The 24,948-nt window shown below is 38.5% G+C and overlaps 1 protein-coding gene across 5 annotated transcripts in view; it reads right to left on the minus strand.

Annotated features, from left to right (window-relative positions):
* Positions 1–2,349: 2,349 nt before the first annotated feature.
* Lin7a (lin-7 homolog A, crumbs cell polarity complex component) overlaps positions 2,350–24,948 on the minus strand; it is a 133,627-nt gene continuing 111,028 nt past the window's right edge. For 3 of the 5 annotated variants that reach the window (XM_070036905.1, XM_070036881.1, XM_070036890.1), the window contains 2 exons: positions 10,617–10,835; positions 2,350–2,628 (listed from right to left, as the gene is read on the minus strand). In XM_070036905.1, coding sequence (XP_069893006.1) covers positions 10,617–10,835 — 219 coding nt within the window. In that variant the 3' untranslated portion in view covers positions 2,350–2,628. Of the gene's footprint in view, positions 2,629–10,317; positions 10,544–10,615; positions 10,836–24,948 lie in introns of those variants that run through there. The other 2 variants (XM_070036901.1, XM_070036906.1) reach the window with 2 other exon arrangements.

Below are 24,948 nucleotides of genomic sequence, written 5' to 3' on the forward strand. Positions count from 1 at the left end.
AAAAGTCACAGTTTTCCCCTCACTTCTAATACTTAGTTTGCTCACTCTATTGAACATTGAGCTTCATGTAAGAGGAAGCTTAGAGAGCTAATGTCATCTTTAAGGAAGTAATACGATTTGGGACAAGTTGGTGGCTCTATTGTGATAGTTAATAATAAATAACATTTGTAGAAAATGTGATTCTGCTTCCTTCTGCTCTGATTAAATAAAATTCGGTAATACTACAAGTGGCTTTTCTAGATCTGAGGGATGCCTATTTTTAAATCAAAATGTTAAAAGAAGGTTTACATTTCTATGAGCTAAATTTGACTGAAGAAATTGAGTGGTTTGTATATAAGAGCCACCATGACATGCAATCTGGGTTACCCCTCACTTCAACAAACAGTCCGGCAGACATTTATCACCATGTTACATATATAAATGAAGCATGAAATACAAAGACTTCTAGGTAGATAGACTTGTATGAATGTGAAAATGTAGGATAAATTTCAATATTAACTGCACAGTTAACAGCTAAAAGAAAACATTACCTTAAGTTCCAAATTCATACAATGTTTTGAAATATGTAGAAACTACCATTCTATCTTTACAAGAGTATACTGGGGATGAGAATCTTGTGGTGTTGCCTGAATAGCTTTAATATTTCTTTGTTAAATGATAACTAAAATATATGCTTTATTAATTTTTTTCTTATAAAAATGAGAACTATCTTTCAAACTGAATAATATGCATATAGTCTACATTCATTCCTCTTTGTCATGCTAGTTTCTTTTATAAACTTATTTTACATAACATTCTGGGTCCTCCCCACCCCCTCCCCTTCCCCACTTCTCTCTAGTTTAAAAAAATGATATGTTTTCATGGATGGGAACCTGTTACCACAGTAGGGCGTGGTTGGAATACATGGAAGCAAGCCCAGTTTCCTTGCTGTTGGTTGCCTGACATATGATGTACTCTGAAGAGCAGTAAGAACAAGGATACCACTCAACAGGGCAAAAGAAAACAAGTGACTAGTGTTAGAAGAGACACTCCAATGGAACATCATGTTTTTCCATTTCGGAAGTCTCTCTGAAATGTCAAATATATGGGATCTTGAGAAATCAATTTCTGCATTTGAGAAAAAAGAATATTCAGTTATTAGCCATTTTTAGTGATTTATCTAGATTAGATAAAATGGGTAATTATTCCTTTTCATACACTTTAGGTTCAGCGTTTTTATGCTTGAGGCGTTTTAGTGCCCAGATTATTGCTGTTTCAGATTCATTCCATAGTATGAGACCAGATTAGGCAGCTAGCTTTACCATCAGTGAAAGAAACTGTGGTCTGTATAAGTGACACTAAAAGATTTTTCTAGAGATGGCAGGTCTCCTTATCTATTTATTTATAGGACTGTGTGAAATTAAGCCTGTTTTTCTCTAGAGGAATTGCTATCCGTCATTCCCAAGGCTGATATCACTGGTTTGCATATGCCTAAACTCTGTGTATGATAGTACAAATGCACGCACATATACATGTGTGTATACCTATATACCTAGATATGTGTATGCATGAGTTGAGTATATATACTATCTATGACTATATTATTCAAATATGTAAAGTTTTAAGTTCTAAAATGTCACGTACACATCGATGACAGCATGTCAGTATATGCAGAGTGAGCTTTGATTTCTCCATAATTTATCAACCAAAATTACAAAAAAGAAAACATTGAAAACAGTGTTTTATACCATTATAGGAATTAGTTTACAAAACTAGGGCCATTGCTAGTTCTCCTACCAGAGTTATAAACACATGTCCTCTGATGATCTACATATTTTCTAAAATAAATATATTCTTTCAGAATTAAAGCCAACAGATACAAACAATACTTAAAGAGGACAGTACTAGGCTCCCTACCCGTGCTGCTAACTAACTAAAGGCGAAAACTACAAGTGTCTCAGTCTGCAAATGCATAACAAAATGAAAACAAAAGCCACGAAACCAATTGCTTCAAGAAACGGAATAGAGTATAAACATAACACAAAAACTTGTCATTTAAAAAGGAATAAGGTGTGAATTTCCAAGTGAACTGGTATTCCCATTCAGACAACTCAGCAGTGTGCATGATGGAACAGGTCAGGGCGAGGGGTGATGGGTAAGTTTCCTTCCAATGGCAACAACCTTGAACTGATGCAGTTTGAATACCTGTAGCCTAATGAGGGGTTCGCTCATCTCTGGAAATGCTGGAGACTAAAGATTCACTTCATCCTGGCCCTGGTGATCTGTTCAACAAAGTCACAGACTTTATTCTTTTCATGCTGTTTCAGCCTGCAGACTGAATCTCCCCCCCCCCCCCCCCGCTGCCCTCTCTACACACACACACACACACACACACACACAGAAATCCCACACTTCAGTGAATGGAAGGTCTATGTGTGTAAAGAGCATGTGAGCCAGGGGGATTCAAGCCCAGAGAAAGACAGTGTCAAGTGGCCTTGATAAAGAATTCATACACCACGTGTACACAGCTTTTTGGCAGGTGTAATTATCAGCGTCGTCTTTTCCTTTTACTAGGTGCTGGGGATTCTGAAGCACGGATTCAAAGGTGTGATTATCACATGTTTGATCAAGTAGCTTTTCCCCAAGGACCTGGGAAGGGGGAAAGAGAGTGAAGCAGCATCAGTGATTAGTATTCATTGATCATTGACAATATGCTAAAAATATCAAACGAGCATGTGCTCTATGAGCGCCCCAAAGGTTCTTTGGGGCACTATCATTTATGACAGTCCTCCACACCGGAAAATAAAATTATGTATTAGAAAGGAAGTAATTATCAAAGGAGGTAGGAAAAGCCACAGTTATTCCCCCAAATGAAATAAAGAGCAGCCACTTGGAAACATTTCAGACATAGATTTTTTTTTCCCCCTTACCATTACTTTTCTTCCTGAAGGCAAGGTATAAGTAACATGTGTCAAGGCTCAGAGTGTGAAGCTTTTGTTGAGACATAAGCGGGCTAAGCTGGCTTGACAGGCCAGAAGCACCAGTATCTCTTCTCTGAAGCAGAAGTTAAGCCTGTGACTCTGCCTACAAGTCAGCCCTACAGCACACAGAGCAAAGTAGACAGTGCTGGGGTGATCCCCCAGCCCTGACATCCTTCCCCTATTGGAGAGTCATTTCTGTCAGAGACAACAGTAGTTCTCAATCTTTGCATTTAAATATAATTAGAAGTACTTTAAAGATGCAGATGAATGTCCAAAGCCATATACAAAACAGACTGAATTAAAGTGTTTGTTTTTTTTTCTATTCTGCACCAATGCTCTGTGGCTGCCCTGCTTTTTACAGACATCAGAGAACCCCACAGACTGCAGCATGAACTGGGAACTACACCTGGGGCCACTGTGCTTCTCTTTGAGTCACCTGACACATTCGTATTCAAACTCTTGTGCCATATTAACATTGTAACTGCTAACTCACCAATATTACGATTGACACTGCTGTTACTAGCACTGACGAGTGGTCATTATTGCTGCACATTTTGCAGAGTCTTGTGTATTCCTTGTTTCTTATATCATCGCCATCAGAGATCCTTTTACTACTGTGTCATAGATTGAATGGCTACCAAGAAACAGGATCTAGAGCCTGAATTTTTATTGGTTAAATTTTCCCAGTCACACATCCCCAGGGAATGGGACGGAGGACAGATGGGACATGCTGAGGGTACTGGAGCTCTTCTGCCATCCTGAGGGAAAGGCAGCCCTCGGGATTTGACAGCAGTTGGACAAGCACGAGGTATCTGAAGAGTGAGTCTCTCATGTTCCTTCTGGGAGGAAACGTCTACCGCATGCCCTTGTTTCCTTTACCCTTATGTGTTATAATTCAAAATATTAACTATTCATTTCCTCTTTTTCAGCTAAGTGTGAATTTTGTTCATCAATTTGCCTTTTCAACTCTTTCTTTCTTTTAGACAATAGTGGGGTTTTGAACTCAGGGCCTAGAGCTTGCAAAGCAAGGACCCTGCCACTTGAGATGGGTGTTAGGTGTTTCTTTCTTTCTTTTTTTTTCTTTCTTTTTGTTTTCCTGAGAGGATATCCAATTCCTGGTATTCAGGACTTGTGAAGCTACTAGATTTTGTGTCAAAGGGAAGTTCAGTTAGAAGATGGAATGATGGTTGCTCATCTGCTGATTTTAAAATAGATTCTCTAGGATAACCAGTTGGACCCACTGTTGTAAAAAAGTGAAAGAAGAAATCTGGAAGCAGTGCTTGTGGGAAAATTGTGGCATTATCTATGTTAGAAAAGAAGAAAGATTTAAATTTAATCACCTAAATTTCGACCTGTATAACTAGGGAAAAAATCTAATTAAATCCAAGGTAAGCATAAGACAAGCAGTACTAAGAATTAGTGAAATATAAACCAATGAAATATAAAGGGAATTTAATCCAGGCATTGGTGACACACTCCTGTAATCTTAGCTACGCAAGAGGCTGAGATATGAGGGCTGTGGTTCAAAACCAGCCATGACAGGAAAGTCCATGAGATATCCCATCTCCAATAAACTACAAAAAGCCAGAAGTGGAGCTGTGGATCAAATGGTAGAGAGCTAGCCTTGAGCATAAAAGCTAAGGGGTAGGGCCCAGGACAGGCAAAACAACCAAACCAAAACTAAAACCAAAACAACAACCAAAAAAAAAAAAAGGAAAGAAAGAAAGAAAGATCAAAGAAATTAAAAACTTAAAAAAAAAAACCAAGCTGATCCTTTGTAAAGATCAATGAAATCAATAAACTTCTATTTTAGCCAGGATAACTAAGGAGAAAAAAAAGTGAGTCTTTTAATTCCAAATATCAGAAATGGAATAGGAACATCATTTAGATTCCCAGGACATTGAAATGACAATAACAGAACAGAACAGTATGAGGCCCTGTTCGGTAATAGGAACCTGTAATTCCACCCATTGGGATGTGGATGCATAAGAATTCAGAGTTCTAGGACAGCTTGGTCTACATAATGAGATCCTGTTTCCCCAAAAGTCCAAGCCAAAACCCCATTAACAGCCTAGAAATACTGTAAACAACTCTATGTCCAATACTTTAACAAGTGAGATGAAATGGACCAATTCTTTTTAAAGACGTGGCCTGAGAAAACTCATACAAGAACAACTGTCCAATGTGAATAGTTCTAGCCTTCAATGTCCTTAAGGACCACTTATAATCTGGTTATTAGATATCTACACAATGAAACTACTTGTTTAAAATCTAGATCTAAGTTTATTAGTTCAATACAGGTTGTTTAAATTTAAGAATGAAGTGTGTGTGTGTGTGTGTGTGTGTGTGTGAGTGTGTGTGTGTGTGTGTGTGTGTGTGTGTGTGTGTATTCCTAGCAAGATGGGAAGTAGAGATGGGAGGAGGATTGCAGTTCAAGCCTGGTCTTGGGCAACAAAAAACCTATGTAATTGTCTGTAGACAAGGACACAGGATGACCCATTGCAACAATGACACCAACAAATACAGGATGTTGGAAATGAACTTTACAACTTCAGGTGGGGGGAGGAGTGAGGGAGGTGGGGGAGGGAAGGGATACTGGGAGACAACAAGGGAGGGGGTAACAGTGTTCAACAAGAAATGTACTCATTGCCTTACTCATGGAACTGTAACCCCTCTGTACAGCGTCTTTACAATAATTTTTTTTTTTAAAAGAAAATAAAGCAAAATGAAGCTGGGCACAGGTGACTTAAGCCTGTAATCCTAGCTAATCAGGAAGCTGAGATCTGAGGATCGTGGTTCAAGCCAGCCTGGGCAAGAAACTCCATGAGACTCTTATCTCTAATAAACCACTCAGAAAACCAGAAGTGGCACTGTGACTCAAGTGGTAGAGCGCTCACCTTGAGCTGCAGAGCTAAGGGACAGCACCTTGGCCCAGAGTTCAAGCCCCACGACTGAGAAAATAGAAAGAAAGAAAGAAAGAAAGAAAGAAAGAAAGAAAGAAAGAAAGAAAGAAAGAAAGAAAGAAAGAAGGAAGGAAGGAAGGAAGGAAGGAAAGAAAGAAAGAAAGAAAGAAAGAAAGAAGGAAGGAAGGAAAGAAAGAAAGAAAGAAAGAAGGAAGGAAAGAAAGAAAGAAAGAAAGAAGCAAAGAAAGAAAGAAAGAAGGAAAGAAAGAAGGAAAGAAAGAAGGAAAGAAAGATTAAGCCAATTCAAGCAGAAGAATGCTGCCGTAGTCCATACCCCAAACTCCAATAATCTCTCTCTCTTTCCCTCTATCTACACTTTCACATAGACATATATTAACACACACATTTAAAACAGAAACTCATACAGCTATAACGATGCAGGTTTTCCAAGCATGCATATTTTGGAAGTGAGGGTGACTTGAATGCTTAAAAAAGATTCTTTGAAGCCTAAGTTTCTGGGTTTGAATCCAGGCCTTAATCACTTGCTAGCTGTTGGCTGTTGCATCCAATTTTAAAACTCTTCTATGTCTCTGTGTCCTATTTTAAAACAAGACTAACAATAGTAACTAGTCTTCCTGGGGCTATGGCCAAGATTAAGTAATGTAATATGTGTGAAACACTTACAAGAATGTATTGGCATACATAAGTAGTTTCATAAATGTTAGCAAGCACTACAATTGTTTCTGATTTACTTTTCTGCTCCACAAACTAGGACTTCCTTGGGTTTCATTTAATTTGAGGTATTTTTTGGCACATGGATCAGCCAGTGACTGGGCAGGTAACTGAGGTGAGGATTCTCTGGGTCCAGTCATCAAGACCACCCATTAAGGTTATGGTAATAGAAGGCAGGGAATGATTCCAGCAGGGAACAAAGTAAAGGAAAGAAAGGTCTGCAGAGGTGGAGGAAACCGAGCCCAGGAGAACACAGACAGGGGCTGGCTGCTGTAGAAATCCCCAAACAGTGAGGCTGGCTTTGAAGGTAATGAGTTCTCTCTCCAGCAGGGGAAAGCCAGAACTGTAGTTTGCTTTTGATATCTCAAGAAGCATTCTTTCTTCTTATTTTTATATTCCTTGGCAATCTTGTGAAATATGAATCTATCCTTGGAAGCCACATTTTTTTAAAATGTGGTAAAACATGAGCAAACTATATTCAATTTTCTCTATTTATGTTTTTATCACGTAATTGTATAGTAATTGCCCAAGATTTACATTTTTTACATGTTAGGAGAAGCAGTTTGTTTTTTTCAATGTGCAAATTTAGAATCCAGAGAAAATATCCTCAATTTTTTATTTCAAGAAAATTTAGAATGGAAAGTAGGCATAGTAGACAAAATTCTTCATATATTTACATGCATTCAACTTTATAAATATATACTTTTTTCTTTTCTTTTGGTGATGCTTCTTAAGCTGTACCTCTAGCTCTTCATGCTTTTAGTTACTTTTCAGATAGGGTCTCATATTTTTCACTCTGGCTATCTCAAATTGTTATTCTCCTACATACTTTTTTTTCCTAGCTGGGAACATAGGTCTGAGCTGCTATACCTGGCTTGTTCTTTGAGTTAGTCTTAGTAACATTTTTGCCCCACCCCCACCCCCAGTCATAAACCTCCCATGTATCTAGGAGATCCTAAGTCAGTCTTCCTTTCTTTTTCATGTTTATCCACCAATTGTAATGATCAGTTACTTCACTTTCAGATAATGATATTATTTTTGATTTGGAGAATATTATGATGAAATAATATTTCATCTGATAATCAGTGAGACAGCATCTGATAAGTAATTTTTATCTGGACTTTGCTTGGCTGACTAAACTTAAAAAAAAATCTGACTGGGTGTGATGCATGACACCTATAATCTTGGCATACATGAAGCTAAGGTAGAAAAATTTTGAGTTCAAAGCTAGTCTTGGCTACTAAGAAAGCCCTTGATTGAAAACATATGCATGTGCATGTGCGCGCACGCACACACACACACACACACACACACACACACACACACACCAGTTAAAAAGAAAAATCAATGTTCTGTTCCAAGTGAAATGGGCCAAATATATTTCAAAGTTCTCCTTATGAACAACTGTAGTTTGAGCTAGTAAGTGTAACAAATTCTACTTGAGCCTTAAAAATTGAATTAATTAAAAATGAAGGAAGAACTAACGAAGGTCTGTTTGATTGAATTCACCATAAAATCCATGGGTGACTTGACACGCTTGTGTCTTATTTGTACTAGAAATAACTACTACATTTTCATCCCAAGGGACCATGACTGTTGGGCATTGCAAGGGCCATTTTGACAAAAGTAAATACAAATTTCATGTTCGTATTAGTAGAACTCTATCCCATCCTTTGCAAAAGACAAAATGCAAAACAAAATACAGTGTGCCTCATGCTGACATTTCAGAAAGTGCAAGTCTTTGGTAATGAAACAATAGAAATGCAGTCAGAGGTGCATTCATGCAGTCAGATGGAATAAAGAAATGGAGTTGAGCACATGATCCTGCATATACTGAAGACCAGGCTGGGTATTTCCAAATATTACTCAATAAACATACTATTGAAAGTTTTTGGTAGGATCCCAGAAGTCTGAATGGAAACAGATGTGTCAAAGCATCTTTTAAACAATTTTACCCGGGGCCAATATTGCATATCCTTTAGGAAAATTGATGTAAGACTGTACTGCCTAGGATGGAAAAAGCAATAGCATTAGGAGCTAGCATGTTGGTGATATTCAATTTAAGAGTAGTAGATGATCATGACTACCACAAAAGAATCTTTAAAAGGATTCTAAAAGTCTAAATGGGAAACAGAGGAGAAGTCTCTGGGCAAAATGTCTTGTCAACTTCTGTTTATTACATTTCATCTCTACCATGTCCTAGCCCAAGCTACCCTTTCCCTTGGTCTACACAACCACATATTAACCTTCAGATTAGTTCTCCAACAACCCTGGGCCAATCCCTTCCATAGAAGATAGAATAATCTTTATGGTATACATATCAAACCATGCCATTCCTTTGCTTAAACCTTCAGTGGCTTGCACTGTAGTAAAATCTAATTTCCTTTATGGCTGCACAAAGCTCTAGGTAACCTGGCCCTTATTTTGCTAATTGGACTACTGCCCTTCCTTCCTTCCTCTTCCCTCCCCATCTGGGGTTGCTCTTTGATCCTCCAACATCACATCACTTTGGTACTACTGTACCAGCTACTTCCTTTTTCCCTCACTTCCTGTGTCTTCTATTTGTCCTTTAGTTCCTTTGAGATTTTTCCAGACAACTCAGTCTAAAGACTCACCACCCAGCCAGGCTCTATTCAAACATGCCTCAGTTAATGTAGTGAAGTGCTGATCATAATAGGATAGTTTTTATCTACTTATATTTATTCATGGTCTCCACTAAGCAGAAAGTAATCACGAAGGAGAGCAAAAACTTAATCTGAAGCTCACCGAATAGTACCTGTTCTGTTGCAAATAAATATCTGTTGTTGAACAAAGACACTTTGGGAAATAGAATGTATTTTAGATTAAGACAAAACATATCCTACATATACAATAAAACCATCAGGCTCCAAAGGAGGCTATAAGAGATTATGAGATTTCTGAAAGAATCAAAGAGAAAATCCCATTCAGCTTCTACTGCATGTCAAAACAAATGGAGAGCTGCAGATTATTTCCAAGTATTTCAGATTGCACAATGAGTAAACAGGATGGTTTCAAACCATTACCTTTTATTATAACCTCTCCAAGAACATTTGAACTGCCTTTCAAACACACGTTTGTAGACACCACAGTGTAATGCTACCTAATGATTTAATCCTTCTTGCCTAAAGACTAGCAAGGGAAATTTAGATAACTTCAGATCAACCGATACTGGTGATGAAATGCCTGGCAGAGAAGGAAGAAGAAAAGGAATCCCATGCTACTTTGCAAGTGCCACTTCCAGTGGGGAATCCACTGAAGTTTGTGCAGTTCAGTGTCCATCCAGAAAAGCTAGGTGTTTTTGACATTTGCCTTGCAATGTTTTTCAGGGATGAGGGAGCATACGTGATATATGTCTATCATATGTAAATATTTCCGATATTGTGACCTTGATTATTCATGTTCTTCTATTTCTTAAAAAAGCACAGGGAAAAAAATCTTGAATTAGCATTCTTGGTCATCCCATAGAATTTAAGAGATTCAGATGTGTTTTGAAAAATCACTCATGTAAGCTCAAAATCTCTCAGATTATAGGTACTATAAAGTTGCTATTTCATCCTAAGAAGTAGGCCCGTTTTCCAATAAGTTGTAGTTCAGGATTCTAAAGGGGGTCTTTCTAAGGCCAGCATTATGAGCAAGGGAATGAATGGGGACTGGAATCCACTGGGCCTTTTCTTGTAGAGATCTGGGTGAGCACAGAGGCTGCATTTTCTTAATTTGTACAGAGGCATCCTAGAGTCTGGGATTTCTCTATTCCAAAGTATATTATTTTCCAACAAATGCCTTATGTTTGTTTGTGGAAAATGTATTTGAATGACAAAAAAGTAACTATTCCATTTACATTTCTTGAGAGCAATGGCTTCTGTTTGGTTGTTTTCATTTGGCTTCTCAGGAGTAGTGATACTATTTCAGCGGTCCAAGAAACTGCATCTACAGAAGAAGAACAATCTTGCATCTATACCAGTGGGATCCTTTATACAGAACAAGTCCCTCCCCTCCTCACCTATGACATGTGGTTTTGCTGTGTTTGTTGCTGCTGCTGTTGCTGTTGCTGCTGAATGAGCAATTGCTGCTGCTGCCGACGACGAGCTGTCCGGAGCTTTTCAAAACGAGCCTCCATTTCCTCTAGGACTTTTGGGGTGTATCTCACCACCAGCTTGACGCTGTCCTTAGCAGCCTTGAGTAGTTCTACTGCTTTCTCATGGTGTTCCCCTTCCACGCTCTGAAAAGACAAGGGCCTTTCCTTTAGGGAAGAGCTTAAAAGTTTATCCCTGACAGGCTAAACTGTGATCAATAGCCTGTTAAAAACCCAAAGTTTGAATGTGGCCAACGGACTATAACACCATCTTTGTTGTCACTTAGTGTGTTGGTAGCTGAACCGTACATAACCCAGTAAGGCTACGTGAGGATAGCGTTCAAGGTGGAATGAGAAATAAGGAAGAGCTGAATGATTTAGAAAGTTACTGCAGTAGCCAAAACATTAAAAAATAATTAAAGCAAGTTATAAAAAGAGTCTTTTCCTATAGGATATTAAAACTCATGAGACAGGCTGGGAAGGTGGCTCAGTGGTAGAGTGCTTGCCTTGCATGCATGAGGCCCTGGGTTCACACCACATATGCAGGAAAAGCTGTAAGTGGTACTGTGGCTCAAGCGGTACAGCGCTAGCCTTGAGATGAAGAGCTGAGGGACAGCGCCCAGGCCCAGAGTTCAGGCCCCACAACCGAAAAACAAAACAAAACAAAACAAAGAACAAACAAAAGCACAACTCATGAGACTGTAAATAATTAAAGTCACTGTTATTAGTATAACCCAAGATAAGGATTCATATGTTTTTTCTTTCTTGCAATTGTTTCTAACATATTTATGATTTCTTTGTTGCTCTGTATGTCCCTCCCCTATGGTATAACCCCTCTTTCCACTGTATTTGATGTTGGTTTAATTTGTAGTGGGGGAGGGAAAAAACAAATTGTTTAAATAGGGATACAGGTGGACCCATTGCAACAATGAGATGTACAAGACATTATGTCAAAAAACGAACTTTACAACTTTGGTGGGGTGGGGGGGGGTGGGAGGGAATGGGGGGAGATGGGAAGGGATGGGAAGGGGAAACAAAGGAGGAGGCAACAATGCTTGATAAGAAATGTACTCATTACCTTACCTTCTGTAAGGTATTTTCACAATATAAATAAATAAATAAGTAAAAAGTTAAAAAAAGAAGAAAAAAACCATGTGTAGCACAGTGCACAAGGAGATCCATTGTATTAAAAAGATTATCATATAGAAACTGTAAAATGTAGGCCAAAGAGTAGTTTGTTAAATAATGGTGCTGGAACCAATATCAACTATAATAATAAAAAAGGAATAGTTATCTCAATTATAAATACAATGTATTGATAAAAAAATTTAATATCTAAAGCAGAAAACTGCTAAAAAATCATCATCTTGAAATGAAAAAAAAATCTTAAATAAAATACCAAGAGCAGGATATCACAAAATTAGATTTACAAATTTTAAAGTTTCTAAATCTCAAACATTATAAAAGGTCAAACAAGAACAAAAGACTAGAAAAAACAAACTTGCAATGTACTTGTCAATGTATATGTTTTTTAAAATAGGAAAAGTTCATAATGAATTCTGAAGCAAAATGACGCTGTGGCCAAGTTTAAAAACACCAATAAAACACAAAATACAAAAAATACATAATACAATATAAACCCATAAGAAGACAGATGTTCAATTTTCCTATAATCAAAGAAATATCAATCAACACAAAATACCCCATTCTGTGCTAAAACAGTAACGATATATTTTTATTTATGGTCGATAGACAGGGATGCACAGCCATGTGACCCATCTGGTTGCTAATCACGTAATAAAACTGGCACTGTTTTTCTAGAAAACACTCTTGTGCATTGAGTAAGCCCTTTATAATGCATACTTTCAATAAGGATAAATTTAATAAGGACAGCATTGGATAGGCATATCAGAGAAATATGATAAGTGAGGTGAGGCTGGCAGTTGGACAGGGAACAACTGAACAGATGGAGCAGAAGAACAGGTCCGGAATCACATCTGGGTACACTCTGCCAAACTCTCAGCTTCACAAACAACTCTGTTCTGCTGGTTGACCTACTTCTTGGTACACTGGCTAATGGTCCCCAGCGGGAACTTCCCAAATCTAAAGGTTATCTGGAGGACTCATCTATACATGATCATAGTTCACTTTAACGCACATATTCCATCCTCCCTCAAGTCACCATCCGTATTGATTCTGAGAGTGCCGGATCAGGTAAACCCTCTTCTCATTTTCTGGCTCCTGAAAGGTCCTCACATGCTTGAAGGAAACGCCACAATTTTGTACATAGAATCAACGCATTGAACTTCCTACTGCCTAGCCCATGACAGTGCCATGGAGCTGAGGGCCCAGGGAAGAAGCTTCTTGGTCGGGTTGCCTGTACTCATCTTGCCCTGAGATATACCACATTTGCTTCAATAGACCTGTTTGTTAAAACTCCAAGAGAGCCTGTACCCCAATATTAGAGACATACATAACGATATATATGCACATACATACCCAAGAAGTAAGTTAAGGATAACAGAAAGCACAATAAATGAGTCATCAGTTCTTGGTTTGGGAGTGTTTAAATAGTTTTTGTGTTGTTTTGTTCTGTTGCTGGTCCTAAGGCTTGAACGCATGGCCTGAGTGCTGTCCCTGAACCTCTTTGTGCTCAAGGCTAGTGTTCTACCACTTGAGCCACAGTGCCATGTCTATGTTTTTCTGAGTAGTTCATTGGAGATAAGAGTCTCATGGACTTTCCTGCCTGATCCTCAGAACTGTCTCCTGAGTAGCTAGGATTACAGGTATGAGCCACTGGCACCCCAATTTAAAATAGTTGTTGAACATTCCAAGATAGACAATAGTTGGGTTAACTATGTTTACCCGAAATAAACACAAAGGTGCTTCATCTTCAACCCCTTAAAGATTCTTTGGATTGGAATGAGGGAGAAGCAAAGCAGAAGGAAATTGTAATCAGGTCATCTAAAAGTGGCAGTGGGTGATAGATGACCAGAGATGGCCACTTGCAAATGGATGCAATTATATTTACATACCTCAAGCAGAAGAGGTAGGTACTCCAGGCAGATCTTAAACTGAGCTACTTGAGATTCATAATTACTACTGATAGGCAGACTAGGAAATTTAGTGGACTGTGTACATGTGTATCATTTTAACAAAGGGTGGGTGTGAGTGGAGGAAAAAAGAGCAATGTGGTTGTCATGGCTAACCTCCAAGAGCACTGCTTGTCATTTAGGTACTGAGCAAATATTAAGGGTTTAAGAAATGGCCATATTGAGCCCCAGAGGCAACTTACATAACCACTTCTCTGGTTTTAAATAGAAAGCAGAGGTTATAAATATCATGTTCGGTAGAAGAAATTTTTAGCTGTGGTTGGAGCCCATGAAAATAGCCTTGTTCACTGATGAAATTCATTTTTTAATTATTCACTCAATCATTGACATAGCCACTTGATAGACTTCCATTAAGCATTTATGCTACTGGTTATAGTCTACTACATTCTTTGGAAGAACATGAAATACAGAGGGAAACCTCTGACAATATTATGCAGCCTGAGACTTGTTTTTAGTGTGCTTGCAATTTCCTTGTGGTTTGAACAAGGTGATTTGTTACTGTAGGGAACATTCCTTTTCAAGGAAAGCTTGGTGACTTGGTTGTCTATATCCTTCTCTAATTTCTGTTGTTATTTTTCATTTTTTCTAGGTCAGTTGATTAGTCTCCAGTCCTCGTTTTGTTTCTTAGCTTTTGTGTAGTAGGTTTAGAGATTCTAGGCCAGATGCTGACAGTGTCATTATCTTCTTTCAGGTACTCTTTTATTTGGGCTGCTAGGGGAGGCGAGGGCACAAAGGCTGGGACCCCTTCAAGCTCCCAGGGAAGAGTTAAACAGAGAAATATGGCTGACATGTCCCTTGCTCAGTCCTGGAGAGCTATTAAGGGCATCTTCAAATCCCCCCAGCTCCCAGGTCTGCTCCCTTCCACACTAATTTATAAAGTACAGACTCCTTGTGCTCCAAACTAGGATTTTTGCCTAATGCTTTAACTGGTTTATATGAAGACTGGTTTCTCTCCTTGGGCTTACTAGAGACAATGGGTCTCTTGGTTTGATTCTTTCTGTGATAACCATTTTGTTAGAATTGGACTGTATCCAATTTCATTTCTATGGTTGAAAATACTTCATTAAAATAATTCTGATTAATGGAAATTAGGAGGGGAATTTTAGAGAAACTTGAAGGAATATATGCATGCTTGTAGAATTTATCCCAGATGCTCTGTAACTATTTTGTGTTTCTACAAAACAATCTTGCTTTATGGATTGTTCTGGATCTTCCACTGGCTTTGTCTATTTTATGCTTTGAGAGTGTGATGAGCCATATGCTCATCTTCTTAACCTATCATTTATTTATCTCCAGAGCACTTTCATTCTTTCAGAACATTTTAAATAAGAATGAAGTTGTTTTAATTTTTTTTTCCTCCAGCTTTCTTTCCTTTTATGGTAAGAACAGGAAAACGGATAACTTTCCCAGAGAAGCCTTGGAAAATTAACAAAATGAGGCCAATAGATCTGCTCCATAGGGAGTATGGACACTTTTTTTTTAACATGCCCAGTCAAGAAGTGGAGACCTTTCCCTCACAACCATATCTTTATCTTCGTCTTCTACTTAGACAATCTGTGTTGCTTTCTTAAGTCCCCTCAGGTGATTCAGGGAAAGTCAGGGCATTTTTCAGGTAAAGTAATCTTATTTTGTTCTTCCTAAATTCCCTTTTTAATCCACCAGAATGCCCTTTTCCTTGTGATCACATGCCTAGTTGCTCATTGCCAGCAAGTATTTATCTTTTTCTTTCAATTAATTTGCCTTATTACTATACAGGTGATGTACATAGGGATCACAATTACATGAGTCACATAATGAGTACATTTCCTTTCATACAGTTCCTTCTGTTCCCTCATGCTCTCCCAGTTCCTCCCAGGAATTCTTAAGCTCTGTAGTTTAGTATCTATTCTCACTTTTGATTTCATCTGCTTCTTACTCTGATTGAAAATGTACTTTGTATTTGTCAAACTGTTTAAAATCTGCTTGGAAATATGATAGGATTATTTATAAATAGTTACTCTATTCTTAAAATCAAAGTTGTACATATAAAGGCTCCTGATTTAGGAACGTCCTTTAAAGCAATGAGCTAGAGCTCCTACTAACCACTGAAAACTGCAATATCGTTTTCCAAATAGGAAGAGAATGTGGTTCTTCCATGAATTGAGGAGACCTAGAAATTCTTTGAATTTTAAAGTGAAATACCCACATGACTTAAGCCTGAAATTCTATGCTGTTTCACTTTCTTGCTTTGACCATTTTGTTTTACTTATTACAACTTGAAAGCATGAAATAAAATTGTTAGCATAAATGAACTTAACACAGGATACACACACACACACACTCCACACACACACACACACACATCCAGGAAGGAAACATACTCAGGAAGAATTTTGACTATAGGATGGTCCTAAAAGAGAGGGGGCAAAAATCTCTAAAGAGATTTGTACCTGCATAACAGTTCTGCCTATGCTGGATAGGAGAATTCTCTGAGATGAGTAGTAAAGCACTATTAACAATGGTATTCTATCTTGAAAATATTTATATCAATCTTCTGTTAAGCCCTTAAAAATGTCCATAAATATCGGCATGGGATAGAGAGTTCAATGTTATAAATATTTTCAAAATTTATAAATACATGCTAGTGAGATCTGAAGCTTATGTAAAGCCATGAGAACTGGATATCATCTAATGTTTATTCAGGATTTTTTTTTCATTCAGGAAGCTGGAGAAGAAATAGCTCAGTAAATAACCAGATGCATATTTGTTTTTGCCAGTAGTCATATGCAGTAGTAAGTACTTGAAAGCTTTAATTTGGTAGAAATTTAGCAAAGCGGTGCCTGGTAAACCAATCAACCTTTAGGCAAAATTGCTTTCTGATCTTTCAGTGGTTTTTCTATACACTGTTTTGGGTAGGTTTTATTTCCTAGTTGGTTGAGAGTCTTGTCTAAGAAAAGAGAGCTTGTGTACACAAATTTACTCATGCATCACCCTTAATAGTTGCATTTTTGACCTTGGTTAGGTCTCAGATTGAAAAGGTGCCTGTCCTAGGAAAGAATCTTGCTATATGTGGGTCATCAGTTTCCAAATGACCCATACTCAGGTTTTATGCAGGTTTTTCTCTGTGAGGATTAGGTAGTCATCATCCTGGCTGAGTTAGCTACTAGGCAAATTGCTGAAACATTTGGTTGACACTCAAAGATGGCATCTTGATAATTCTAGGCCAGCAGTGAGGCCTGTAAGGCCATATGAGCCTTGTTAAATCATTTGGTACCTGACAGAAGATACCTGTATGGTATTCTTGTGGGCTGCGTTGGCTCATCTTCCTGTATTAGTAATTTTATATGGACAATGAATGATACTATAGCTATCCAAATGATCCTTGGCAGAAAGAAGCATCCCAAAATAGGCAGACATAGAGACAGGTTTATACATAGATTCTGGAGTGACATCAGTCTTTCCTTTGGATTAAAGGCCAGATAATGTTTTCATGGAGTGAAGGCAGTCAATAGTATAGGGATATAATGTTTCAGTATAGTCTAGTAGCTTAGAAACTCAGATCATTACACCTGAAAATGCCCTTAGAAATAATTTCATTTATCTCCTTGTTCCTTAATACATATGGAAAGAGACCAAGAGTAGCCAGGACCTAGGCCATTGTATGAATCTTTCAGACCCTGAAGTGCACACTGTGAGTGGGCTATCATTCTCAGAGCATTGTAGTAAAAAAGAGTCCCACTGTATTCCCACAAGTGGAATAGTAATTGGAAATGGCTTATTTTGCTTCATTTTGTTTTCAGGTTGCAGAAATACATTAAAATTGATAAAAATGTTTAATCTTGTAGCCCATGAACATCCATCTAGCTGTGTTTCCGAGAGTAAGTCACAAGCTTGCGGCTGGCACAAAATCCCTCAAAATCTGTCAGGAGAACAGAAGGTCTACCTGCACTTATCCAAACATGAGTTCTTAATCCTGAAATTAAGGGAGAACATGCAATAAGACATTTTTCAGACAAGCTATTACCATAATCTAAATCCTCAAACACTTTCTAAGGAATGATAAAAGGCTGTTCCTTTCAAGGATATAAGATGAGATTTGTTTCAGCCAGATATCTTACTTTGCTCATATGATAGTTTTTTTTTCATCTTGGAATTGTATTATTTTATCTGGTTGTTTATGTTTGTATGTACAAATACATGTAGACATGTGTGTACATGTATGCTATAATATTTATTCTGAATTTAGTTTGCATGTTAGATAGACAAAGTTAGTATCACGTATATGACTCCTTTTTCTTGGAGATTTTTTAGGCCAGTAGTTTTATATCTCATTGTACACAGTTATCTCAATGTCCATACATTGTGCTAATGTCATACCACTGTAATTTCAAAACTCTTAGGGGTAATAGGCAGGAATACTATAAGTTCTAGGCCAGTAGGGGACTATAGAGAGAGTTCATAATTGATATACGTTTCAGGCCAGTTTGAACTACATAGTGAGAATACAAACACATACATACCAAAAATTAAAAAAAAAACAAAAACAAAAGCAAACCAAACCAAACTAGAAAACTAAACTTTCAAACATTAAAAATAAAAGAACTGATGAACTGTTGAACATTTAAACCTCTGGTATTCCTAGACTTGCCATGAAAACACTGCCACATTATTTCCTATGGATTTCCTTGCTGTGTCTCAAACTGATCAGCCAGCCAGCAATGAGTCAGAGCTATGCTAGGTGTTAAGTGGGCATGTTCACCCTTTTCCAGTCTTTGACCAGACTAAACACTGAACAGCTCCTCAAGGGTTACTGCCTTCTACAGTTCCTGCAGAAGGAGATAGGTGGTCAGGTGGAGGAAACCTATTATTTTTGCCTTGATGTAGCTCCATATTTAGAACAGGGGGTCACTAACAAGATAAAGAAGTTATGTTGGTTGGTATCCAATTCAGAATAAAGTATCTTGGATAAACAACAGGATACATTCAGAAAAGAATTCTGATTCTTTCAGAAAAGAATTCTGATTCTTTCACTTGGTTCTTTTCTCAAAAACTTTCCTGTTCTAAATGTATTATCTCTTGCTTAAGTGGTAAGTTTGTAAAAAAAAAAAAAAAGTGTCACATTTATCCTTGGAAACAATATGCTAATGTTCTCACAGAGTTCCTGCCTAAATGATAGTATCTGTCTCAGCACACAGTAACTTACTGGTGCCCAGTCTCTCTGCTGCTGATAGGGCAGGGTATGTCTTATCTACAGCTCCATGCCAGCATCTATTACACATTCCGAGAGTCAATGAATAAAACATCTATGTATACTATACATACATCTATGAGATTCTTGTTATTATTGTTGTTGTTGGTGGTGGTGGTGGTGGTGGTGTGTGTATATTGTCTATTAAGCTAAGAACAGTTTTCCCGAGTGTGAATTTAAGCACTTTCACTTAGTTTGTGAGTTCAGACAAGCTACTTAATGTCTTCAAGCCTAAATTTCCTCATCTATAAAGAGTATCTTCTATGTAAAATCATTGTGAGTATTAACTTGAACACACAGAAAGCATTTGCAGGAGTGGCTGGCATTTACGAAGGCCATAGCCACAATTTCCTCTGTGATGATTTTGGTGTAGGGTTTCAGATGCTTAAGGACAATGTCAGCAACCAAACCTAACACTGCTTTTGCAGTGGGTATAAGGTAGAAATTCCCTTTACATTATCTAGGAAGCAATTCACTAAGTATCGGCTGCCTAGAGTTCGGTGGGAGAATATTGAAAAACAACTTAGGTGACTCTACTTCTTTAATCACTCTCAAGTAATTTAGCAGCATCATTTCCATACACGCCATTGATATGCTAAGTACAAATGATCATTAGTTACAGAAAGCTGTTGTCTTGGTCCCACCCTGATGTAACACTTTGTCACGGGAAGGGCTAGGAAACATACATTTGATAGGAGCATGTTTAATGTGAGGGAACATGAGAGAGGAATACCAAAATAATCCAACCTCAAAGGGCAAGAGGGTTGATGGGGAAAAAGTGCACATAATTACACAGATTTGTATGCTTTGAGAGAAGTTATAAATACAAAAAAAAAATTGAACCATGGAAGTGGAAAATGCAGTACATTAACAGTAGGCCCAGAGGGCAGAAATCCTAAAATGAACTAATGTTTTGGAGCAAAATCAGTGCCAGAAACCAGATATTCACAATTACAACATGTTTTAGATCTGGAGACTAAAATTAGAAAGAAAAGCCATTACCAAGTCTCAGTTATAATGCTTTGTAGTAACGCTGTTGAAACCCTTAATGGTTGTTAGGCAGAAGACTGATCCCCAACCCAAACCATCACATACACACCCACACCCACACCCACTCCCTGCCCCCACATAGTCATAGTCTAGGGAACAGATGGGAAATTTAGCGGTTTAGAAACAGTACAAAGCTGCCTGGAGTATTCCTAGAACATGAGATCTTTTCCTGCTCATTTGTGAGGCCATTGAAATTATGGGGGTCTCTTCACCAGCACGGTTCTCCCTGATTCGTGCTTCTGAAATGCAGCCTGTGTCAGCCAGTTCTCCCAATGCAAGATACCCTGATGTTGAACTCTGAGAGAGCCTTTCACAAAGTAATCTAAAGTGTCATGATCCGCAATTCTCAATAAGGAGATCTAGTACCCTGTGACAGTGTATCTTGCCCATAGTGTCCCAAGGACGATTCAGATTGGCTTTAAATGGAATTGCTAATTTAAGGGAGGGTGTATGGAGGTGGCAGACCCCACCATAAACTTACCAGGAGCTATCTTCCCATTCTCATGACTATAACTTCAGTTAACTACAGCCTCAGTCACTAAAATTGTCCACAACAGTCAGTGAGGCAGCAGAAAGACCAGCACTTGGGATCTCCGATTCACAATGTGACTTCTAGAAATCCACCTCTCCTGGCTGTGTGAGGTGGCTCAAACCTGTAGTCTTAGACACTTGGGAGGCAGAATTGGAGCATCTATCACAGTCTGAGACTAGCCTGGGCATAAAAATTCCCAAGACTCCATTCTTAACCAATGTCTGGGCCCAGTAACATGTATCTGTCACCCCCAAGATATGGGGAAGGAGAGGTAGGAAGACTATAGCACAGGCATAAAGTGAGACTCGAACTTGAAGACAACGAAGGCCCAAAGGGGTTGGAGTCATGGCTCAAGTGGTAGAGCTCCTGCTTAGCAAGTGGGAGTTCTTGACTAACAACTAGGAGTACCTCTCCCCTTGGTGCCTCAGTTCCCGCATGAGGCCCATCTTGGTGTAAGCAAAATAAAAAAATGCCTTGGTCCCAAGAATATTGAGATCCTTCCTTGCCTATTAATACTGAAAGAGAGTTTGCAAAGGTGGGAGAGTGATGCACTGCCTGGAGCATGCTACTGCTTCCGCGCTTCTTTTTTTTTTTTTTTGTCGGTCGTGGGGCTTGAACTCTGGGCCTGGGCGTTGTCCCTCAGCTCTTCAGCTCAAGGCGAGCGCTCTACCACTTGAGCTACAGCGCCACTTCCGGTTTTCTGGTGGTTTATTGGAGATAGGAGTCTCACGGTCTCTCCTGCCCGGGCTGGCTTTGAACCGCGATCCTCAGATCTCAGCCTCCTGAGTAGCTAGGATTACAGGCGTGAGCCACCAGCGCCCGGCTTCCGCGCTTCTTTTTTAAGTGAATCAACAGCCCTGTGTGTGCTCAGTTTACAGTAGAGATTAGGGGGGATGATTCTTATCAGAAAGGAAGAGACATTGAACATCAAAAGACAGCATGAAGAAGGGAAAGTGAAAGTAGGAGTCAAGGCAAGTTTTGAAAATGTAGGTCTGAAGGCCGTCGTGTTGTTTTTTCCTGCCTCTGTAATTTTTGCCAAGACCCTCCAAGGGAGAACTATCACCATGGGGCATCATATCCTGCCGCTGCAATATCCCGAGGATGATCCAGACTGGTTTTAGATGGCTCTGCTGGTGTAGAAGGATATATTCTGATTCACATAAAGGCCTTTAAGTGTTTATGAAGCAGTGCTGTACATTTGGACATGAGAGGAGATTCCTGAGGACAAACGCTATTGCCTACCCATCAAACAGTCCATGGAATTTTGTAACAGATGGGTGGCTATTGTGATGGAGACAGAGCTAAAGATGGAGAGTCCTATGAGTGAAACCTACAAAAAGGCTCAGCCGGTAATACACACTTGCAGTACCAGCCATTTGGGAGGCAGAGTTTGGAGAACTAAACTTCAAATCTAACCCAGGCAAAAAGTTAGTGAGACCTTATCTGAAAAACAAACTGAAGCAAACAAGATTTGGGTACATAGTTCAAATGGTGCAGTGTTTGCCTTGCAAGTAGAGGCGTCCTTAAATTCCAATACTGCCTCAAAAAAAAGGAAAGGAAATGAATGAGGGAGACAGAGACAGAGATAGAAAGAGAGAAAGGTAGCGAGAGAGACAAGCCGACAGCCGATCACACATCCACACAGACAGAAAAGCTTAGCATATAGAACATCTGGGGAAATCCTATTGCCATAGGTATCAACATGTTTTCTCTCCCAAGAACAACACCTGGGATTCTATCATCTAGACTTTTCTATTGCTCCTTCTGCATCTTACTTTAGTGATCTCATGAAGTTCAAAGTTTTCTAAACAGTATCATAGTGACAATAGACTGCTAGAATTGTTCAAGCAAACCCTTCAAAAGAGACACTTCAATATCTAGCTTCAATAAAAAAAAAAGATCCCAGAAGTCCAGGCAACTGACATAAAACATAAAGGAGAAGCACAGCAGATGCAGGGAGAAGTTCTCTGAGCCTGGGCTAGTGAGATATATTTCTTGTGAAATATAAAATGACATGGACATTTATGTTGTTGTATGCCATGAATAATAAAACATTAATAATGCCTCAAACATTTAATGTAATTGTAGCTGCTTAATACTTCAGCTGCCTTTCTGGTGGAGAAGTGAAAATTTAAAGAACATTTCAGCTTTACTGCCCAATATCTCTTGATAATACACATAAATGTCTTTTCCAATTAAATGCATGACCACGGGATATTCTTTGCATTTGTCCCAACTATATACTAAGATTTTTTTGTTTAGTTTAAATGTTCTCACTGGTTGAAACTTCTAAAGATTTTTTCCAACATCCTTCCACAGTTCCTGATGTTATGAATCATGTAGCTACCACAAACTAGAAACCCTGGGACATCTTTAATGCTCTCCTCCATCCATCTCCAATTAACTACCAATACAGGTTGGCATTTGCTTATACCTCATTCTCTCTTCCATTTATTTCTTACAATGCTTTTGCCTAGATTGTAAAATATCTTTCATCTTCTTGAAGATATTCTCCAGACTCCAGATTGAGTTACTTGGTAGTTGCATGCTGGCTTTTTTTTTCTTCTCCCAAATCTAATGTGAAATAAAAAGAGTACAGCTAGAGAGGCCCAGTCCCTGAGGGTAAGGGGCTTGATACATTCAGCATTTCTTCTCCAAGCCTACCAATGCACTGCAGTCATCCAACACTTGTCTAACATGGTAAGAGCTGCCTTTCAATCTTTGCCCCAAAGGTTACAGCTGTGAGAAGTTTCATTATTTTCCTGAGCTCAGTTTCCACACACACACAAAGAGATGCTAACATCATCTACTTCAAAGAACTCATTTAAGACTTAGTGAATTAATTCCAAAATCTATTCACACCATCTAAAAATCTACCCATCATCCAAAGTCTATTCCAGACAGCACTTATTCTCTAGCATGATTCTTTCTTGCCCAAAATAAAATGCAAACAGCTGTTGTTTTTCCGTGGTAGTATGGGTATGTTGACCTCAAGGCCTTGTATTTTCTAGGCAAGTATCCTACCATTTGAGCAATACCCACAAGTCCTTTACTTCCCCTGCTCATCTAGGCTCTCCAATCTCCTTTCTAAGACTCTCCTTGCCACCTACATTCTAAACATAGAATCACAGGTGTTTCACTTCTGCCAGGATTCTGTATACCTGGCTCTCTCATAAAATCCTCAGCTGAAACATGCTCAACTTTACTATTAGTTAGAACCATACAGGTTAAATGCCATGACGGGATAAGAAATATTCACTTGGTAAAAATGCTAACCTATTGTGGGCTGGGAATGTGGCTTAGTGGTAGAGTGCTTGCCTAGCATGCATGAAGTCCTGGGTTCTATTTCTCAGTACCACATAAGCAGAAAAAGGCGGTTGCGGTACTGTGGGTCAACTGGTAGAGTGCTAGCTTTGAGCATAAAGAAGCAAAAAGTTCCCAAGCCCTGAGTTCAAGCCCCAGGACTGGCAAAAAAAAAAAATCACTAACCTATTGTTAATTGTTTGGGGGAATTTATGTCCCCATACAAGGTGAAAGTATAAACTGGTGTAGCCATTTTGGAAGTCAATTTGTCAATAGCGATTTAAAATAATGCATCCTTCTACCCCTTACTTGGTATGCCACATGTCAGTATCCATGCAAGAAAAATAGCCATTCACACACATAAAGGTTTTCACCTGAGAAGTGTTTACAGTATATAAACAAAACAAAACAAGAAACAATTGGCTAACTAAATTTCCATTAGTAGAGTGATGGTTAAATTCTCCATGAAATCCATATATCAATGCATATTCTACAACAGATAAAAAAAGTCCATGCTAACAAGGTAAGGTCTGTAAGGCATATTTTCTAATCAAAAGCAAACATGGAATACAAAGGGAATATTTTCAAACATAGCTGGCTTTTAAAACTTGCTTCTATGCCAACAATAGTCAACACTCATTGAGTGTTTATTAACAGGCACTATTCTAAGTGCCTTAAATTTGTGAAGTCATCTTTCATAGGATGCTATGGCATCTATTTTATGAATGAAGAAACAGAGAGGCAAAAAGGCTTAGAAAGCCAGGGCTACATCTTTACCGCATAAGCAATTGTCTCTAGAGCCTAAGCTCTTAGTGACTTACACTGTCTTGGAAATAAGTAAATGATTGTACGTGCATCTGTACTTGAATCCAAAGAAAAGTGTTAGGATGAATATTCATGACAGAGCTCATGACAAGAGAGAAAGGAACTAGAATAGAATGAGAGGATAAGGGAAACAGTCTACTTCTATCTGATTTTAGTCTTTTCAAATGAATTAATTGTAAATTTTATAAGAATACTTTTCACACATTTAAC

This window comes from Dipodomys merriami, unplaced genomic scaffold (genome assembly GCF_024711535.1).
Source record: "Dipodomys merriami isolate MVZ:Mamm:240054 unplaced genomic scaffold, mDipMer1.0.p SCAF_10, whole genome shotgun sequence".
NCBI lineage: Eukaryota > Metazoa > Chordata > Mammalia > Rodentia > Heteromyidae > Dipodomys > Dipodomys merriami.